Raw genomic sequence first — 17048 nt, 5'->3', positions numbered from 1 at the left:
TAGACCCTATTTAGGGGGCTTCAGCAATCAGCATGCACATCTGAAATTGGCCATTGTGAGCTCCACTTTGAAGTTCGAGACTGCTTTTGTTAATTTTCTTGCCTGTAAAGACTGACTTTAGTGGGATCCAATAGCATTCAAGTGAGGTCTGTAAAGGAGCATGTAATTGGTTTGACACTGAACAAATACGTCCCTTAATTTTAGTGAAAAATTGTGGATCAGGATCTGTTGACTGACTGAAGGAGAGGAGGAATAGCATTTGTTTAGTTTGGTTATCTTGTTTAACTAGGAGAGAAAGAGGCTGGATGAATTATCAGTAACTGAAGACATTACAATGACTTCAGGATGTAATTGACTCACTTATAATTATTTGTTGGCTAATATTGTTGTCTTCCTGTATATACATGCATAGCAGTTCACAAAATGATGAAAACATACTTTTTAGTAATTTGTGGGGACAACGCTTATGATTCTTTAAATGTTTCTTCTTTCGTCTGCTCCTATTAGGGATCCCCACAGTGTGAAGTGTGAAGTTGTGAAATGGTTGATTCATGTTCTGTAAGTTTTGTTAATAATTGGAGAATGAAAACAAAATGTCATGAAAGTTTAAGCATGCCAAGTGCCTCAAAAACACCCAAATGTAGGCAGAAAGGAATAATAACAATTAATGTTTTACAATGGCAACATTATTTAATATATCAAATATCCATTGACAATTTTACATCAGCAGTGCCTTGACATTATTCTAAAGAATTTTGAGGCAATTAATTTAAACAAAATAGGGCTTTTTCAAAGTCTGTTGAAAGTGCCATACTTCCTGCTGCCAGTTGGTGGCACCATGACCATGACCCATAATAGCCGCATCCATTTGCTCAGCCACCATTGCCAAAAATTCAGCTGAATTTTTATCAAAATCACACAAATGCACACAGAAGCCAGTCACATGAATCTCCTACGAGGAGTATTTAAAAGTTCAGAGCCTGCAATTTTCAGAAAATCCAAAATGTCAGACTTTCTGCATGCTAATGTCTGTAAGTATGAAAGTTTTCGGTTTTATGAGAACTACATATTTACCAATTTTGGTCACTGTAGGTGAAAATGTGGGTGCTACAGAGCCCCCCTTACATGCCCATTTTCAAGGGGGTGCTACAGAGCCCCCCTGCAATAAACACAACTGCTTTCAGTGCTTGGGCCCTGATGATGATGATGATAATAATAATAATAATAATAATAATAATCAAAATAATAATCCTTAGAAGAACTATAGGGCTTCTGCACATTCAGTGCTTCAGCCCTAAATAATAACAATCCTTAGAACATTAGGGCATCTGCATTTTCAGTGCTTGGGCCCTAATAATAATAATCCTTAGAAGAACAAGAGGGCCGCTGCACTTTCAGTGCTTTTGCCCTAATAATAATAATCCTTAGAAGAACAAGAGGGCCTCCGCACTTTCAGTGCTTGGGCCCTAATAAAAATGCTTAGAACAATGATAGGGTCTCTGCACTTTCAGTGTTTGGGCACTAATTATATAAGATAAAGAGCAAAGCCAGCAATACATATAATAATTAAGGTTCTAGTTGTGTTTATTGTCTTTGGGTATAGTAACGGGTAACACACAGCCATATAAAGATCAACAGAAGTTAAAACTAAATAACTGAGAGATGCTGAGAAGCATACTAAAAAGATTGTTGAAATCACTCTACAGAAAGTGTTTCCAAAATACCAACGTGTCTCAAACAGCCTGATGGCCTCTAGTGTATTTTGTTACTTTCTTTTGCTTTCTTCCTGTGAAAAGATCACTCCTTCCTTCCTTGTGCTGCTCCTTTCGAAATTACAGAGAGGTGTAGAGTTAATCTCTGGTTTGTTCTGTCATTGGGATCTGATGTAATGCCCAATAACCTTTATTCATTTATTCTATGATTCTTTTAGTTTCAGTTATTATGTCACTGCATTGCAGTTATTACGGTAGCTGTGAAAGTCACCTGACTTCATGACCACTGGCCTTCATTTACCACATTTGCAGATGGCCTTCCTGTAAGATCTGCCCATTGGCAGATATTTCCTGTAAATGCATATGAACCTATCTATGCTTCAAGAATACATTATCAGATCACCTGTGTCCTCAATGCTGCTGCATGAACAAGGTGCTCATGATTTCAAGCAGGGGTCTGTAAGATTTTTGACAATAACCGCTTTTTCACCATTGAGCCAAACTGTTATGTACATTTGACCGATTTCACTGCACCACAGTGGAAATAGAAAGCGCAACTGCATCAACCAGTCCAGATCGGCATGGAGCGTTATGGTTTTGCGACAAGATCTGTTCGACCCAATGGTTAAAAAGCAGCTATTGTGCTGCGTGGCCATTACTGATTCACACATCAGTAGGTCACGGAAGTAAACTGATCTACTCTAAGCTGTCCAGTGGGTCATGCTGCATGGTTCAGTTGGGTTTTGTGTCATCAAACTTGGAGTGCTTGGCCTTCTCATATATCTCAAAACTAAATAAAACTGCCTAGGAAGGATTACTACAAGTTGTGCAGGTTCATAGAATGTCATAATTTCTGAAATGAATAAATAAAGCATTTAATATTCCTCTCTATTTGTTATCGCTCAGTGTCAATGATATCCCTTCTTTGTGCCAGTGGTACGTTTTTAAGAAATAACTTTAATCTTAAATATAGCCTGGGGTTAAAACCATTTAATCAACCAGGGTTTTCATCTTGTTATGTGTGATTGAACAAAGATCAGTCAAATTCTTTACCATTAGGCTACAAAATTAGGCTACATTAGTGATACTTTGATGTAAATGCAATGGGCTTTGCTAATGACAGCATGTAACTTTGATTTGTTATAGATGCAGTGACAAGTGTGTTAGTTGTTTATTTTCTCCTATCAGACAGAAATGAACCATCGGAGAAATCAAAACAGTAAACTCTGAAGTCCAATTATAGACATTATGCTTTGTTATTTAGGAAAAATGCACCTGAGGGTCCTGTTAACACATATGCAGCATGCACAGATGATCCTCCAATGAACCGTTCATTAGAGGTGTGAAACAAACAAAGGCAAGCACACACAATACACTGATGCAAAAACTGCAAATTTTTACTTAGGGTAACGTACTGCTTTATTTTTATGTCTTTTGAAGAATACATCATTTAATACATTAATTTATCCATCCATTAATCCAAAGGTCAAATGCAATGCAACATTCTCTAGGAACATCAAACCTGCTGACTGAGACAAGAGACTAACATTAGCCATGCTATGTCCACATTGTGCTCTGTTAAAATTGCTCATCTGATAATCTGTGACACCCTTTGAGATACACAAAGGTCACAAATAATAAAGTAATTTTTGTTTAATTATGAACTGACTATGTTCAACCACATATTCTGTCATCACCTTATCCAATACTTTGTTCTATCCAGAGACACAAGACGGATGTTACAGAGACTGTAACTCTTGACTCCCTTTGACTCCCCTTCTGTCACTCATTTGACTTTCATTTGTCGATGTAGTGAGAGCCTTGAGAGCCCCAAAATACCTCATATATTTAAAAATATATATACTCTCCCCTGGATATATGAGCTGGAATGCAGAGTTCATTCAGATGTTTTCTTTGGAGCTGAGCAGTTGTGTATCAGTGAGCTGAATTCCACTGCTGTTCCATTCACCTCCTTCAAGAAGCATTTGCTGTTGGATATTCGGCGCTTTCCAGCGGCTTTCTCTCCATCTGCACGCTCAGGGCAGAGTACATCCCTCGGTGCTTTGACAGCGCTTAAAGAGTGTATTTCTCCTCTAAAAAGTATATTTCCTCTATTAGAGCAAACACATTGACGTTGAACATCTTTTTAAAGATGACTTTCCGTCTCTGTGTAATTCCTGGGTGCAGTTGTTACCTCTCCGCCTCTGACGGTTCTCACTGTGAGAACATGACCATGGTAACATTGCGGTTGCGGCTTACCTATGGCTATGACACCACCACGGTTGATGCTGAAGGCAATTCGGGGACTTCAATGGATACGGTTCCGCCGGATAATCCCCCACAGACCCCTCATTTCCTGACATGCTCGTTTGCTCCCATCCATCCTCTTGGCCCCGGCATATAGCCCCACACAGGAAAGCGATGCCCCCCTGCCTCTCGACCCGCTCTAAGACCCAAAGAGGGCTCCTAAGCGCCCCTGAGATGGGTGACCCAAGGAAGGAGATGACTGCTGGAACAAGGGAGCTGGTGAACAGACCACTTCGTCCCCCAGTAGAGGGCTGGGAGGAGAATCAAGACATGTGTCTTGTGCTTTCAAAGCCGTCCGCTGGTTGGCCAGAACCATCCGACTCGGCTATGTTATTCAATTCGCCAGGCGACCGCCCTGGTTCTGCGCTGTTCACTTCATGGCGGTGAAGGGCGAGACCGGCACCGTCCTACGTGCAGAGATCGCATTCCTTCTGCAGAAGGGTGCGATAGAGCCTGTCCCTTACTTACTTCATCGTTCCGAAGAAGGGCGGTGGGTTGCGGCTAATCCTGGACCATACCTTACACAGACTCCCGTTCAAGATGCTGACGCAGAAGCACATTTTGACCTGCATCCGGCATCAAGATTGGTTTGCGGCGATAGATCTGAAGGACGCGTACTTTTGTGCGGTTTGTGTTCGACGGTCTGGAGTATCCTCCCCTTTGGACTGTCCCTGTCCCCTTGCATCTTCACGAAGGTCGCTGAGGTAGCCATTGCCCCATTAAGAGAAGTGAGCATTCGCATACTCAAATACCTCAGCGACTTGCTGATTTTGGCGCACCCTCGAGAGTTTCTGTGTGCACAAAGGTACCTGGTGCTCACACACCTCAGCCATTTAGGGCTTTGGGTCAACTGAGAAAAGAGCAAGCTTTCCCCAGTTCCAAGCATCTCTCTTCTTGGCATGAAATTAGACTGTTCTCAATGTCAGCGCACCTTGCGAGCACACGCAGTCAGTGCTGAACTGCCTGAATTTATCCAGGCGGAGAACGGCAGTCTCGCTGAAATAATTTCAGAGGCTTCTGGGGAATATGGCATGCTCAGCGGGTTGATTACATACGAGACCGCTACAGCACTAGCTTCAGACTCGAGTCCCAAGGTACGCATGGCGCTGCAGCACATTTTGAATGGCTATCACGCCGGCCTGTCACCGCCTCTTCAGCCCTTGGACAGACCATGCATTCTTGGGGGCCGCAGTCTCCCTACAGCAAGTGACCATGAGTGTCATGGTTATGACAGACGAATCCAACTCTGGCTGGGGCTCCGTTTGCTATGGGCAAGCAGCTGCCGGTTCCTGGACAGGACCCCGTTTGTGTTGGCACATCAACTGCCTCGAGGTGCTGGCAGTACATCTAGCCCTTAGGAGGCTCTTGCCATTGATCCAGGGCAAGCATGTTTTGGTCCAAATGGCCAAGGCGGTTTAAGCTCTCATTGCAACTCGCCTGTCACCACCTCCTCTAGAGTCAACGGTGACTCAGACCACTGCATGCCATTCAATCCCCGGCAACCTCAACGCCACAGCAGATGCACTGTCGTGGCAGGAGATGCTCAGGGGAGAGTGGAGACTCCACCCACAGGTGCTCCAGCTGATCTGGAGTCGATTTGGCAGGGCAAAGGTAGACCTGTTCGCCTCCCGAGAATCCCCCCACTGCCCGCTCTGGTATGCTCTGACGGGAGCCCCCTCGGCACATACGCCCTGGCACACAGCTGGCCCCGGGGGCTGCGCAAATACACGTTCCCCCCACTGAGCCTACTTGCACAGACCCTGTGCAAGATCAGGGATGCCAAGGAACAAGTCACCCTTGTGGCGCCCTATTTACCCACCCAGACATGGTTCTTGGACCTCACGCTCCCTGGAAAATTCCCCTCAGGAAGGACCTTCTCTCTCAGGGACGGGGCACCATCTGGCACCCAATCCCAGACCTCTGGAACCTCCATGTCTGGTCTCTGGACGAGAAATGGTCTACCACCCACAGTGGTTAACACGATCACTCAGGCCAGGGCTTCTTCCACAATGCAGCTGTATTCCCTGAAGTGGCGTGTGTTCGCTAAGTGGTGTTCTTCCTGTATTGAAGACTCCCAGAGATAAGCAGTCGGGTCAGTGCTTTCCTTCCTACAAGAGAAGCTGGAGGGGCGGATGTCGTTGCTGTGTCTGGTGCGTGCTTTGAGCATCTACTTGGATCACACGCAGAGCTTTAGACACTCTGAGCAGCTCTTTGTCTGCTTTGGTGGGCAGCGGAAAGGGAATGCTGTCTCCAAACAGAGGATTGCCCACTGGACCGTGGACGCTATTGTATTGGCCTACCAGAACCCACTTGCCAGTTAGAGCACACTCTACAAGGAGTGTGGAATCCTTGTGTGCACTGGCCAATCCTTTCATTTATGCACTGTTTTTATAGATGCTCTATAAAATCAGCTAAACACATTCTGACTCTAAAATTATTTAAACCATCATCAGAATACTTAAACCTGTTTCCAGAGGATCAATGAGCAGTTTATAATTCAAATAAAATATAATCAATTTGTGTCCATTTGTTTAATCACTGAACAAAGAGTCACCACTGGGAACACATGTTTTCATTTGCAGTCACTCTTAAAGGCAGTTTGACCACTTGTGTACACTGTAGTTCCTAAGAACATATTCTGGTGAGTCTGTCATGGATAATCTAGGGCAGTTGTTCTCAACCCTGTTCCTGTTGTTATTATTCCTTTCTTCCTATATTTCGGTGTTTTGAGGCACTTGGAATGCTCAATTTCATGAAATGTTACACACACATCAGAGTCATCGGCTATTTGGGCTGGGTAAAAGTTGGGGTTGGGGGGGGCTCTGTAGCGCTCCCTTGAAAATGGGCATGTAAGATTCCTGAGTCTGTCACATAATTTTGGCAACATTATGCCAAGACACTGAAGATGCTAAATTGTGAACAGTTTTTGATATATCGAACACCGTTGCCATGGCGAGGTATTAAATTAATGGCGAAAAATGGGACACAGGAAGTGTCTCATATCTTCTGTATGCAATATCTGATTTAGATCAAACTGGAGATGTATGTTTAGTCTTGGGGGCTAATCACATTGATGTGACTATTTTAGGTCACAGTTATAGTCATAGCGCCACCACATGGCAGCAGTTAGTGTGGCTTTTACAACAGACTTTAAAATAGTCCCCAAATTGCTTCAAATTTTTTTAGAATAATTTAAAATGCCAAATGCATGTGTCCACCTTGCATTTTTTTCCGAAAGCCACTGAGTTGAAATGGACCAGTTGTGCTTGGGGCCCATCATCGCTGCTTGCAGCTATATTTTATTTTATAATTATTTTTTTTTTTACCAGACGAAGCTAAATATGTAGGCTATATAAACTGTGGATTATGCTGTTAACTATTGATTCTCCTTGTATTTCTGATCATTGTTTTGGCTCAAACTGAATTTTGATTTATACAGTGTATTTTAAATTAAAATACAAATATGAGATGAGAATAAATTAATAGCCTACAAACAGCTAAACGCAAAGTCGATGGAGTCAAGTCTGCGGCCATCTGCTTTGAAATCACACTGTGCACCTTTTCATTTATAAAGTTTACACTTTGGCTTTACAGACTCATTATTTTCTTCTACATTTTGGATATGTTTATTTAAAGTATCACTTTATCCTTATGCTTCTTGGATAAACAGTCTAAATCATATTTTTTCTATTATTCGGTTTATTTCATTATTAATTTTGAAGTCATTATTCGTGTCTTTCAGATTTAGGCACTTCGCCACTTTTATCGATTGGTTGGCGACAAAAACAGATGTGATTACATCAATTACATTATTTTAGTACATATATATATATATATATATATACACACACACACACACACACACTCATGACTGTTACATTGCACATCATTTTATTAAATATGTAAATTGTGGGTGGGTTTAATGTAATGTATTCAAACTTCACACTGAATGGGATGAACTATATTTTCAGTAGATATAAAAATCAGAGTCTAGTCAGTCAAGGAAGGCATAAAGCCAAACTGAAAACTTGAACATTAAACACATGGAGTGAACAACATGGACAGACTACATATAAAGATATAATCGACTGTAAAAAGTTTGAGAATGGAGGACAACAGCCGAGAAATCCATTACTGCTTTCCAAACAACAATTTGTCATGTATCAGACAATTTAAACCTAAAGTGGAGTACATTGTTTTGTACATTTTTGTTTTTTCACTCTCAGCGTTCACTGTGTTTCTGAACCTGCTGGTGATCATCTCCATCTCTCACTTCAAGCAGCTCCACACTCCAACCAACATGCTCATTCTCTCTCTGGCTGTTGCTGATCTGATTGTGGGACTGATTGTTATACCACTAATGGGCGTCAGATTCATAGAATCATGCTGGTACTTTGGAGAGGCCTTTTGTCTTGTATATTCATTTCTTGTTTTTACGGTTGTTCAAGCTTCTCTTGGTACTTTAGTTTTTATATCTGTAGATCGTTACATTGCTGTGACAGACCCTTTGAGATACACAGTAAGGGTCACAAATAATAAAGTTATTTTTTGTTTAATTATAAACTGGCTATGTTCAACCACATATACTGTCATTATTTTTTGTGATGCTTTGTTCTATCCAGAGACACAAGACAGATGTTATGGAGAATGTACACTTACTTTCAAGTATGAATATGCCATCACAGATCTCATTGTCACTTTAGTTGCCCCCTGTTCTGTAATCATGTCTTTATATGTGAAAATCTTCTGTGTTGCGAAATATCAGGCCAAGTTTGTAAATTCTGTTACTGGAGTCAGCAGGTCACAAAGAAAGGCAGCAAAAACTTTGGGGATTGTGGTAGTGGTTTTCTTTATGTGTTGGATACCGTACTACATTGTGATCCTGTTGGAAGGGTACCAGTCAACAGAATCGGTTGAATTTAATATAACATGTTGGATTGTGTACATGAATTCCTGTATGAATCCTCTCATTTATGCACTATTTTATAGATGGTTTAGAAAATCAGCTAAACACATTCTGACTCTAAAAATATTTAAACCATCATCAGAATACTTAAATCTGTTTCCAGAGGAAAACTGATCAGTTTATAATTAAAATAAAATGTTATGAAATTCTGTCCATTTGATTAATCAGTAAACAGTGTCACCACTTGGAAAACAAATTTTCATTTGCAGTAACTCTTTAAGCATATTTGCCATTTTACCATTTATGTTCACTGTTGTTCAGAACATATTCTGGTGAATCCATCATGGTTCATCTAGGGCATGAATAACCAATTATTTCTATAAAACAATTTTTTTTAAATAAATGTTGAAACTATACAATTTTCATTTAGTAACCTGTGATATTTTTTAGTAAGTGTGATGATGTACTTTAAAAATTTGATGTGATTGACATTGGCATTTGGCCAATTTTCTATTTTCATCGTTAGTGCTGTTGAGAATGGGCCAGGGCTCTTCAACTACTATATTTACTAGGGGGCCAGATTATTCAGATAATCTCGAAGGGGACTAAAAATACTTTTATGTATTTATCTTAGCTAGCGCTTCCAACAAAACTAAAACCCTAATTACTGTGCATTCATTTACATTAGAATAGTCAAGGATATTGTCAGTTAACAATTTTAAATGTTTGGCTGTTTATTTCTTCTAAAGGTCTGGCTGAAGAACAAACATGACTTCACTCCCTCAACTAACAAATAGGTTTTGATCAACTTGCAGGCTCAGTAGCACTTTAAGCAAGCACTTTTTATGCAAATGCAGACCCTGAACAGATGAGACAAATGTTTCTTAACTTTTTTCTCTTCTATGTTAGGTTTTCATCATCGATTTATCATTTATTTGCCAAGATGTGCATTTGAGCTGACACCACTCCTGTAACAGCTGTGGTGATGGTATATTTTGTAATTTCTGTCAATTTTAACACACTCCAAGCTAATCTATTTGCATAAATACATTGGCAGCCAAAGGTTTGGAATTGGTACCTTAATTCACCAAAATGGCATTCAATCAGAGGTGGACAAAGTTCACAACTCCATTACTTGAGTGAAATTACAGATACAACTGGTCAAATAATACTCCATTACAAGTGAAAGTTGTAAAGACAGATATTTCTTAAGTAAAAGTACTGAAGTACTTGGTTTTAAAAGTACTTAAGTATCAAAAGTAAATTTCCTTTTTTAATGTCAACGCATTGTTTTATTATTTTTGCATTGTATGTAATACTTACAATACCTTATGCCTCAAAGTAACCTACTGAATACACTGACTAGCTTGTGGAATAAAGAGCTTTTAGAATGTTACAAAAACTATTGAAATGAAACAACTGAAAAGACAGCTGACAAAAAAGTCTGCCATAATCATCTTCATTTTTTATTTATCACTCCTACCCACCCCAACAAAAGCAGCATGGTAGTGTTCTCACACAGCTCTGGCAGTGTGCACACATCTATGTACAATATATACATTCATCCACATTTGAATCAAGCAGACTATGAAATTGCTGTAAATACAGACATGACCACGCACATTGGCTGTAAATACAGGACTAGAAAAGACTCTTTATGAAGCTGTTTCATACCTAGTCATTATAACTGCTCTCTCTGGCTCAGCAGCAGCACCAAAGCAGATTTGAATGCTTCAGTATGATTTTTGACAAAGGTTTAAGGCATTTCGTTATTCTACCCGCTCAACACCAGTTTCATGTACAACAGTAAATAGAAGACTCACAGGTGCAGGCCTTATGGGAAGAATTGCAAAGAAAAAGCTACTTTTGAAACAGAAGGGGGAAAAAAGGTTAGCGTGGGTAAAGAAACACAAACATTGGACAACAGATAATTGGAAGAATGCGTTATGGATCTTAACTCCATTGAGCTTTTGTAGCCCGACAAGACAGCCACACCTATGGTAAGTTCTACAGGAAGAGTGGGGTGAAATGTCACCTGAGTATCTGGACAAACTGACAACTAGAATGCCAAGGATCTGCAAAGCTGTCATTGCTTCCATTTGAGGATTTTTTTTAGGAGAAGTCTTTGAAGTAGTTTAAGAAGTTCTGATTGTAATAGTAATTATCCAAATTTTAATGACCTGACTATATGTTGTGATCAGTTGAATGCCACTTTGGTGAATAAAAGTACCAATTTCTATCTATAAGAGCAAAATCTGTACATTTATTCCAAACCAGTGTACATGTGTTTGAATAAGATGCAATCAAATGCTCACCTACTTACATGGCCTGGTCAATGTTTTACAAAGCAGTGTAACTGAACTATGGACAGAAAAAACCTAAATGTGTGCTTTGGTCAGTCCACACCACTGAATGCTGTTGCACACCCCACTTAGTGTTCTTGAACTCAGCGCTGAATGCAGTTTTGTGTGCCTCCTGAATATTGTTAAACTCACCATTGACATTTGCACAGAATGTGCTCTGGTGTTGCAGCCTGCAAGGTGATATCAAAATCAGTCAGACTGAGGGCCAGATAAAGATGATTGGCTGGCTGTATTTGTCCCACGAGCTGCCAGTTGACTAGCTCTGATCTAGGTGTTTGGGATGTTTGAATTCATAGTGCTTTAAAGCACAAAATTAGCAGTAGAATTAAATTGGGTCACATACGTTTTGAGGTATCCTTCGAGATATTGAGGTAAGCCCATTTGATTTGCAAAAGAACCATGTTCTTTTCATAAAGAGAAGGGAAATGAGGTTCGGCCATAACAGTGGCTTGATTCAGTGTCATGGCCGGCAGGACACAACGTCTCGTTCCCTCCATCAGGGAATGGAGGTTACAATAGTAATCTAGACATTCCCTGTCTGTCGCGCACTTCAACGTTGTGTCGAAGAAGTGACACTAGGGGTCCGTATTTAATTATGGCATGCACTGAACAGTGTACGTGTGCTGCTGGCGCAGGTACCGGCAGGCATTTGCGTGCCAAAGCGTCAGGCCGTGTCAGACTGCACGTACCCTTCCCCGATGCCCCATAAAATTGTCATAACCTTCTGATTCCCTACACCCTGAAGGGGGGAACACGGCAACGTGCCAAGTACCGGTAGTGTTGTTACGGTACCAAAATTTCAGTAGTCGGTACCAATACCAGTGAAATTTCACGGTACTCAATACCATTTTCGGTACCAAAGCAAAAACAGGTTACTAAACAACACTCTTTTATTAACAAAGTCTACAAAACATTAGCAGCAGAACTAAGAACAAAAATATGCCATTGAGCAACACTTTAATTGAAATATATAATTTTTTAATTATAAAAAAAACTGAACAATGTATGCTTAAAGTATTTTTGAACACTTATATAAGATTTGCATAACTTTTGCAACTTTTAATTTAAGTTTTTACCAAGTACTAAAAAAAGGCCTAAATAAACAAGCATACAATAGAATTAATAAAAAACGATTTCCAAACTAATGTGCAAAGTGCTCCCTTATTAATAAAGCTGCATATTGTAAATTTTCTTCATGATAAGAAAACATATATTATGTTTAAATAAGTCGCAAGCAATCGCGTTCTAATTTAGCTGCATTTAGCGTGCGCGGGATGAGTTCCCCGAGGTAGAGTCTCTCTCAGCTATGGCAAGCGTTTGAACTTTTATTAATTTCCATGATATGAATCCTTGATATCAACAATTCAGTTTTCACTAGTTAAAATGATAGTTATTGATATCAGGAATTCGATATCTACTAGTAACAAGGGCAATTTTTGATATCAGAAATTACATTTCCACTAGTAACAACGCTAATTCTTGATATCAACAATTACATTTTTACTAGTTAACATGCTCATTCTAGATATCAAGAATTGTATTTCAACTAGTAAGAACTATAATTGATATCTGTAATTGTATTTTCACTAGTGAAATATCACCATAGGCTGCCATTCAAAATCAGTTGTTGATATCAAGAATAGACATTTCAGCTAGTGACAATTGAATTCTTGATATCAAAAATAAAGGTTTTTACTAGTATGAATTGTATTTCTGATATGTGAAATTGGAATTTCAACAAGAAATCAATTCTTAATATCAACAATTGATTTTGAATGGCAGCCTATGGTGACAATTCAAATATGGTGAAAATACAATTACAGATATCAAGAATTATAGTTTTTACTAGTTGAAATACAATTCTTGATATCTAGAATGAGCATTTTAACTAGTAAAAATGTAATTGTTGATATCAAGAATTAGCATTGTTTCTAGTGGAAATGTAATTTCTGATATCAAAAATTGCCATTGTTACTAGTAGATATTGAATTCCTGATATCAATAACTATCATTTTAACTAGTGAAAATTGAATTGTTGATATCAAGAATTCATATCCTGGAAATGAATAAAAGTTAAAACGGCTTGCCATACTCAGCCGGGTGAAGTTTCAATATCTCCCCCTTAGATCAGGACATTCGCGCAACTCATAGAAGAGGCACCGAACACACAGAGAAATGCCAGTTTCTGACTTTATGACCTGCTGCTGTGTTATTTGAACTTTAATAAAGAAATTTTACAGCATTTAAGATGTTACGCCAGGATGCTTCCTTAAAGAGCTCCGCCTCCGCTTAGGCTATTCCACAATGGTACATGCTTCTGAATTTTTATTTTTTTTTAATCATTCCCTAATACTTTGGGATCTACATAAAATAAACTGTGAAAGTTTGGAGTGCATCTGGACTGATCTGTGTAATTCTTCCTCCATCAGACGTGAACTGCTGCTCTCACGCGATATCGTTAAAGTTTAATGTGATTTCATGTTATGTTAAATGAGATCAAATGACTATTCGACAAGATAATTTTTCTCATCAATTTAGTTTTTTCGACAATGTCGATAATGTCGACTAAACGTTTCAGCCCTAGTGCAAATGATAATATGCTTTTCAACTCACCTGCTTTATTTGCTTGAATAAATCCGTGTGTCTGTCTTTATTAAGTTTGACGTGTTTCCTCCTTTCGTCAGAAAATTGCGAAAGCAGCGTTTACAAACAGGTTTTTGCTGATCTATGATGTTTCCCTTTTCATCAGCCTCAAATGCAAATAATTTCCAAACCTGGCTTTTTCCACTTTTCATTTCGACGTGATTTGCCGCAATCTTTTGCTTGTTGTGAGCGTTCGAAAGTTCCCGCCTCTGCGTGGGTACCGGGTAGACCCAGTACTCGGTACCTTTAGAAATTCTGGTATCGTAAATAGCCACGCCTTTTCTCTCTCTATGTTTCTCGCATAGTTTAAAGTGGCTAGGGCCATCTTAATGCTATCACACCCATTGGGGAAGGCGTTCTTTTCCAATTCCTATTCTTTCAGGCTAGGGGAGGTAAAGAGTGGTGAAATATATCACTTGGGGTTTCAGGCCATGTGGAGAATGGTACGGTGGTAGATCCTACCTATTGAGAGGGAGGAGTTGCTACAAACACTGAGACCGGGGGACAGCGGGGACTGTCCAAGGGAGACGCAGGTCCGCTCGCAAGGGGACCATACTGCAGAAAGTCCACACGGGGGGGCCCATCCTGTGGAGCACCTATTCCAGTAGAGGGGAAAGGCGCTAGATGCAAGCGGTACACCCGGTCAGTTGTTTCTGCGTTTACTGAGTTCTACTGGCTCGGAACTGAAGAACACGGGATGAAGCCGACTCAACCCTGAGATTGTAAAATCTTGTAAAGTTGAGTGTTGCCCAACCCGCTGCTCTGCATATGTCTGCTAGGGAGGTGCCATTGGCCAGTGCCCACGAGGATGCCACACTTCTCGTTGAGTGTGCTCGAACCTGCAATATCTAATTGGCCTACCACCTGCCGTCGTAGACAAGATCAACCAAGCCAGAACTTCCTCTACCAGGCAAATTGGTGTTCTTCCCGGTCTGAAGACCCGCAGAGATGCGCAGTTCATTCAGTGCTTTCATCCCTGCAAAAGAGGTTGGAGGGGAGGCTGTCCCCCTCCACCTTGAAGGTGTATGTAGCCACTATCAAAGCCCACCACGACGCAGTGGATGGCAAGTCCTTAGAGGCGCCGGAGGTTGAATCCTCCCTGGCAAAGCCTGTTCCACTCCTGTGATCTCTCAGTGGTCCTCTCGGCCTTTAGAGACCCCCATTCGAGCCGCTTGACTCATATGCCCCAGGAGCCTCTGGAAATGTTTTTATAGGAATTGCCGTGCCTGGCTTGAACAATGTGAGGCATTTCAGCACTGAATGCGCACGCTCGTTGGTGAGGCGTGCTGCCATTGAGACTGAGTCTAACTCCATGCCAAGAAAAGAGATGCTCTGTACCCTAGGCGGCTGAGGTGCCTGAGCACCTGGTCCCCGTGGGTGCATATTAACTCACGGGAGTGGGCCAGGATGAGCCAGTCGTCGAGGTAGTCGAGAATGCAGATGCCCACTTCCCCTGGTGGGGCAAGGGCTGCCTCTGCGACCTTCGTGAGGACGTGAGGGGACAAGGACATGCCAAAGGGGATGACCTTGTACTGATGCACCTGGCCGTCGACGCGAACTGTAGAAAGGGTCGGTGTCGAGGCAAGGTAGAGACATGGATGTACGTGTCCTTCAGGTCTTCCGCTACAAACCAATCTTGATGCCAGACACAAGTTAAAATGTGTCTTTGCGTGAGCATTTTGAATGGGAGTTTGTGCAAGGCCCGGTAGAAAACCCACAAGTCCAAGATCGGTCGTAAGCCGCCGTCTTTCTCAGGTATGATGAAGTAAGGGCTGTAGAGACCCTTCTTCATCTCGGCTGGAGGGACCGGCTCTAATTCGATGGACGGCTGGGGGGCAGTGGTCTTAGGTCCGGAGGCAGGGGGTCTGCGTCTGGTGTACCGGGACTGCTGAAGTCTGGCACCGGATTGTCGTGAGGACAGCATTTGCGGGCCAGGTGACCCAGGGAGAGAGGAAATTGCTCTATTATTGAGAATGTGAGAACCACAGCCCGAAGGGGGTGTAGCAAAGAAAATTGCTTTAACTGAAGGTTCTCCTCCCGGCTCTCCACCGAGGGACAGAGTGGTCTGCTTACCAGCTCCAGAGAAAACGCCTCATTCCCTGTGTCATCCGTCTCAGGAATGCTAGCTTTCCGGGCCCTCGAGGACATTCGGGAGATGGGGGCGTGCACTTCCCGCGGGGCGCTCAACGCTGCCGGCTGGGCATGATGTGGCCCCCATCGGTTTCTTCGCCGCTGAGAACTACTGGGCAAAGTCGTCAATGGTGTCGCCGAATAGACCGAGCTGGGTGACGGGGGTGTTTGAGGAAGCATGCTTTGTCTACCTCCCGTATCTCCACCAGGTCCAGCCATAGATGATGCTCCTGTACCACAAGGGTGGCCATCAACCGTCCGAGTGCTGGCGCTGTGACCTTCGTGGCCCGGGGGGCATGATCGGTCATCGAGCGCAGTTCCTGAAGCACATCATGAACAGGACTACCCAAGTGCAGATCTTCAAGTGCCTTGACCTGGTGGATTGCAGGGGGGGCATGGCATGCAGGACAGAGACAGAGTGTTTGGAGCTGCTCCATCGTCAAGGGTAGTGAGAGCAGAGGAGCGAGGAAGACAGTTTTGGGTAGTAAAAGGTGCCCTCTATGGCTTTGTCAACTCGTCATGCACCTCCGGGAAGAAAGGAACCGGGGGGACCCGGGAACCAATCCTTTAGCCGTGAGTGGTGGGGGGGATGGAGGGTTCCAGTCCTTCCCCACGCTCATGGCGGTCCGGGCAAGCATAGCGGACATCTGTGCATCAGGCTCACACTGGAAGTGCAGACCTGGAGGTGGCAGCCCAGTCGAGTCATCGGCATCAGACGCCGCTGTGACGCTCTCAGATGCAGCAGCAAAATCATCATCCATCTTGCAGGGCCTGAGGGAGTAAACAGACTAGCAGTGAATCGAGCCGCTCTCACCTCGAGCCCGGAAGGAAGCAAGCGAGCGTGCTGGGGAGCGGGTGGTTCGTGGGGTTCGTGGTTCTGTACGCCCCAAATCGCCTTCATCGGCAGCTGCGCTGGCCCCAATCCCATAGGAAGGAGGGGCTGAAGTGGCTTTCTCTCATGAGGAAAGAAAGCCGCAACCACAATGC

General features: G+C 42.3%; 1 protein-coding gene across 1 annotated transcript; it reads left to right on the top strand.

Moving 5' to 3' along the window:
- Positions 1–4396: 4396 nt before the first annotated feature.
- On the top strand, positions 4397–9099 carry LOC127635760 (trace amine-associated receptor 13c-like). The gene is made up of 4 exons (XM_052115986.1): positions 4397–4460; positions 5476–5630; positions 6090–6169; positions 8118–9099. Exons 1-4 carry the CDS (start codon positions 4397–4399, stop codon positions 9097–9099), a joined length of 1281 nt encoding a protein of 426 aa, XP_051971946.1.
- Positions 9100–17048: the final 7949 nt, after the last annotated feature.

The sequence above is a fragment of the Xyrauchen texanus genome, chromosome 43 (genome assembly GCF_025860055.1).
Source record: "Xyrauchen texanus isolate HMW12.3.18 chromosome 43, RBS_HiC_50CHRs, whole genome shotgun sequence".
Lineage (NCBI taxonomy): Eukaryota > Metazoa > Chordata > Actinopteri > Cypriniformes > Catostomidae > Xyrauchen > Xyrauchen texanus.
Note: the sequence above shows the minus strand (reverse complement) of the source record. Positions and strands in the feature narration are given on the sequence as shown.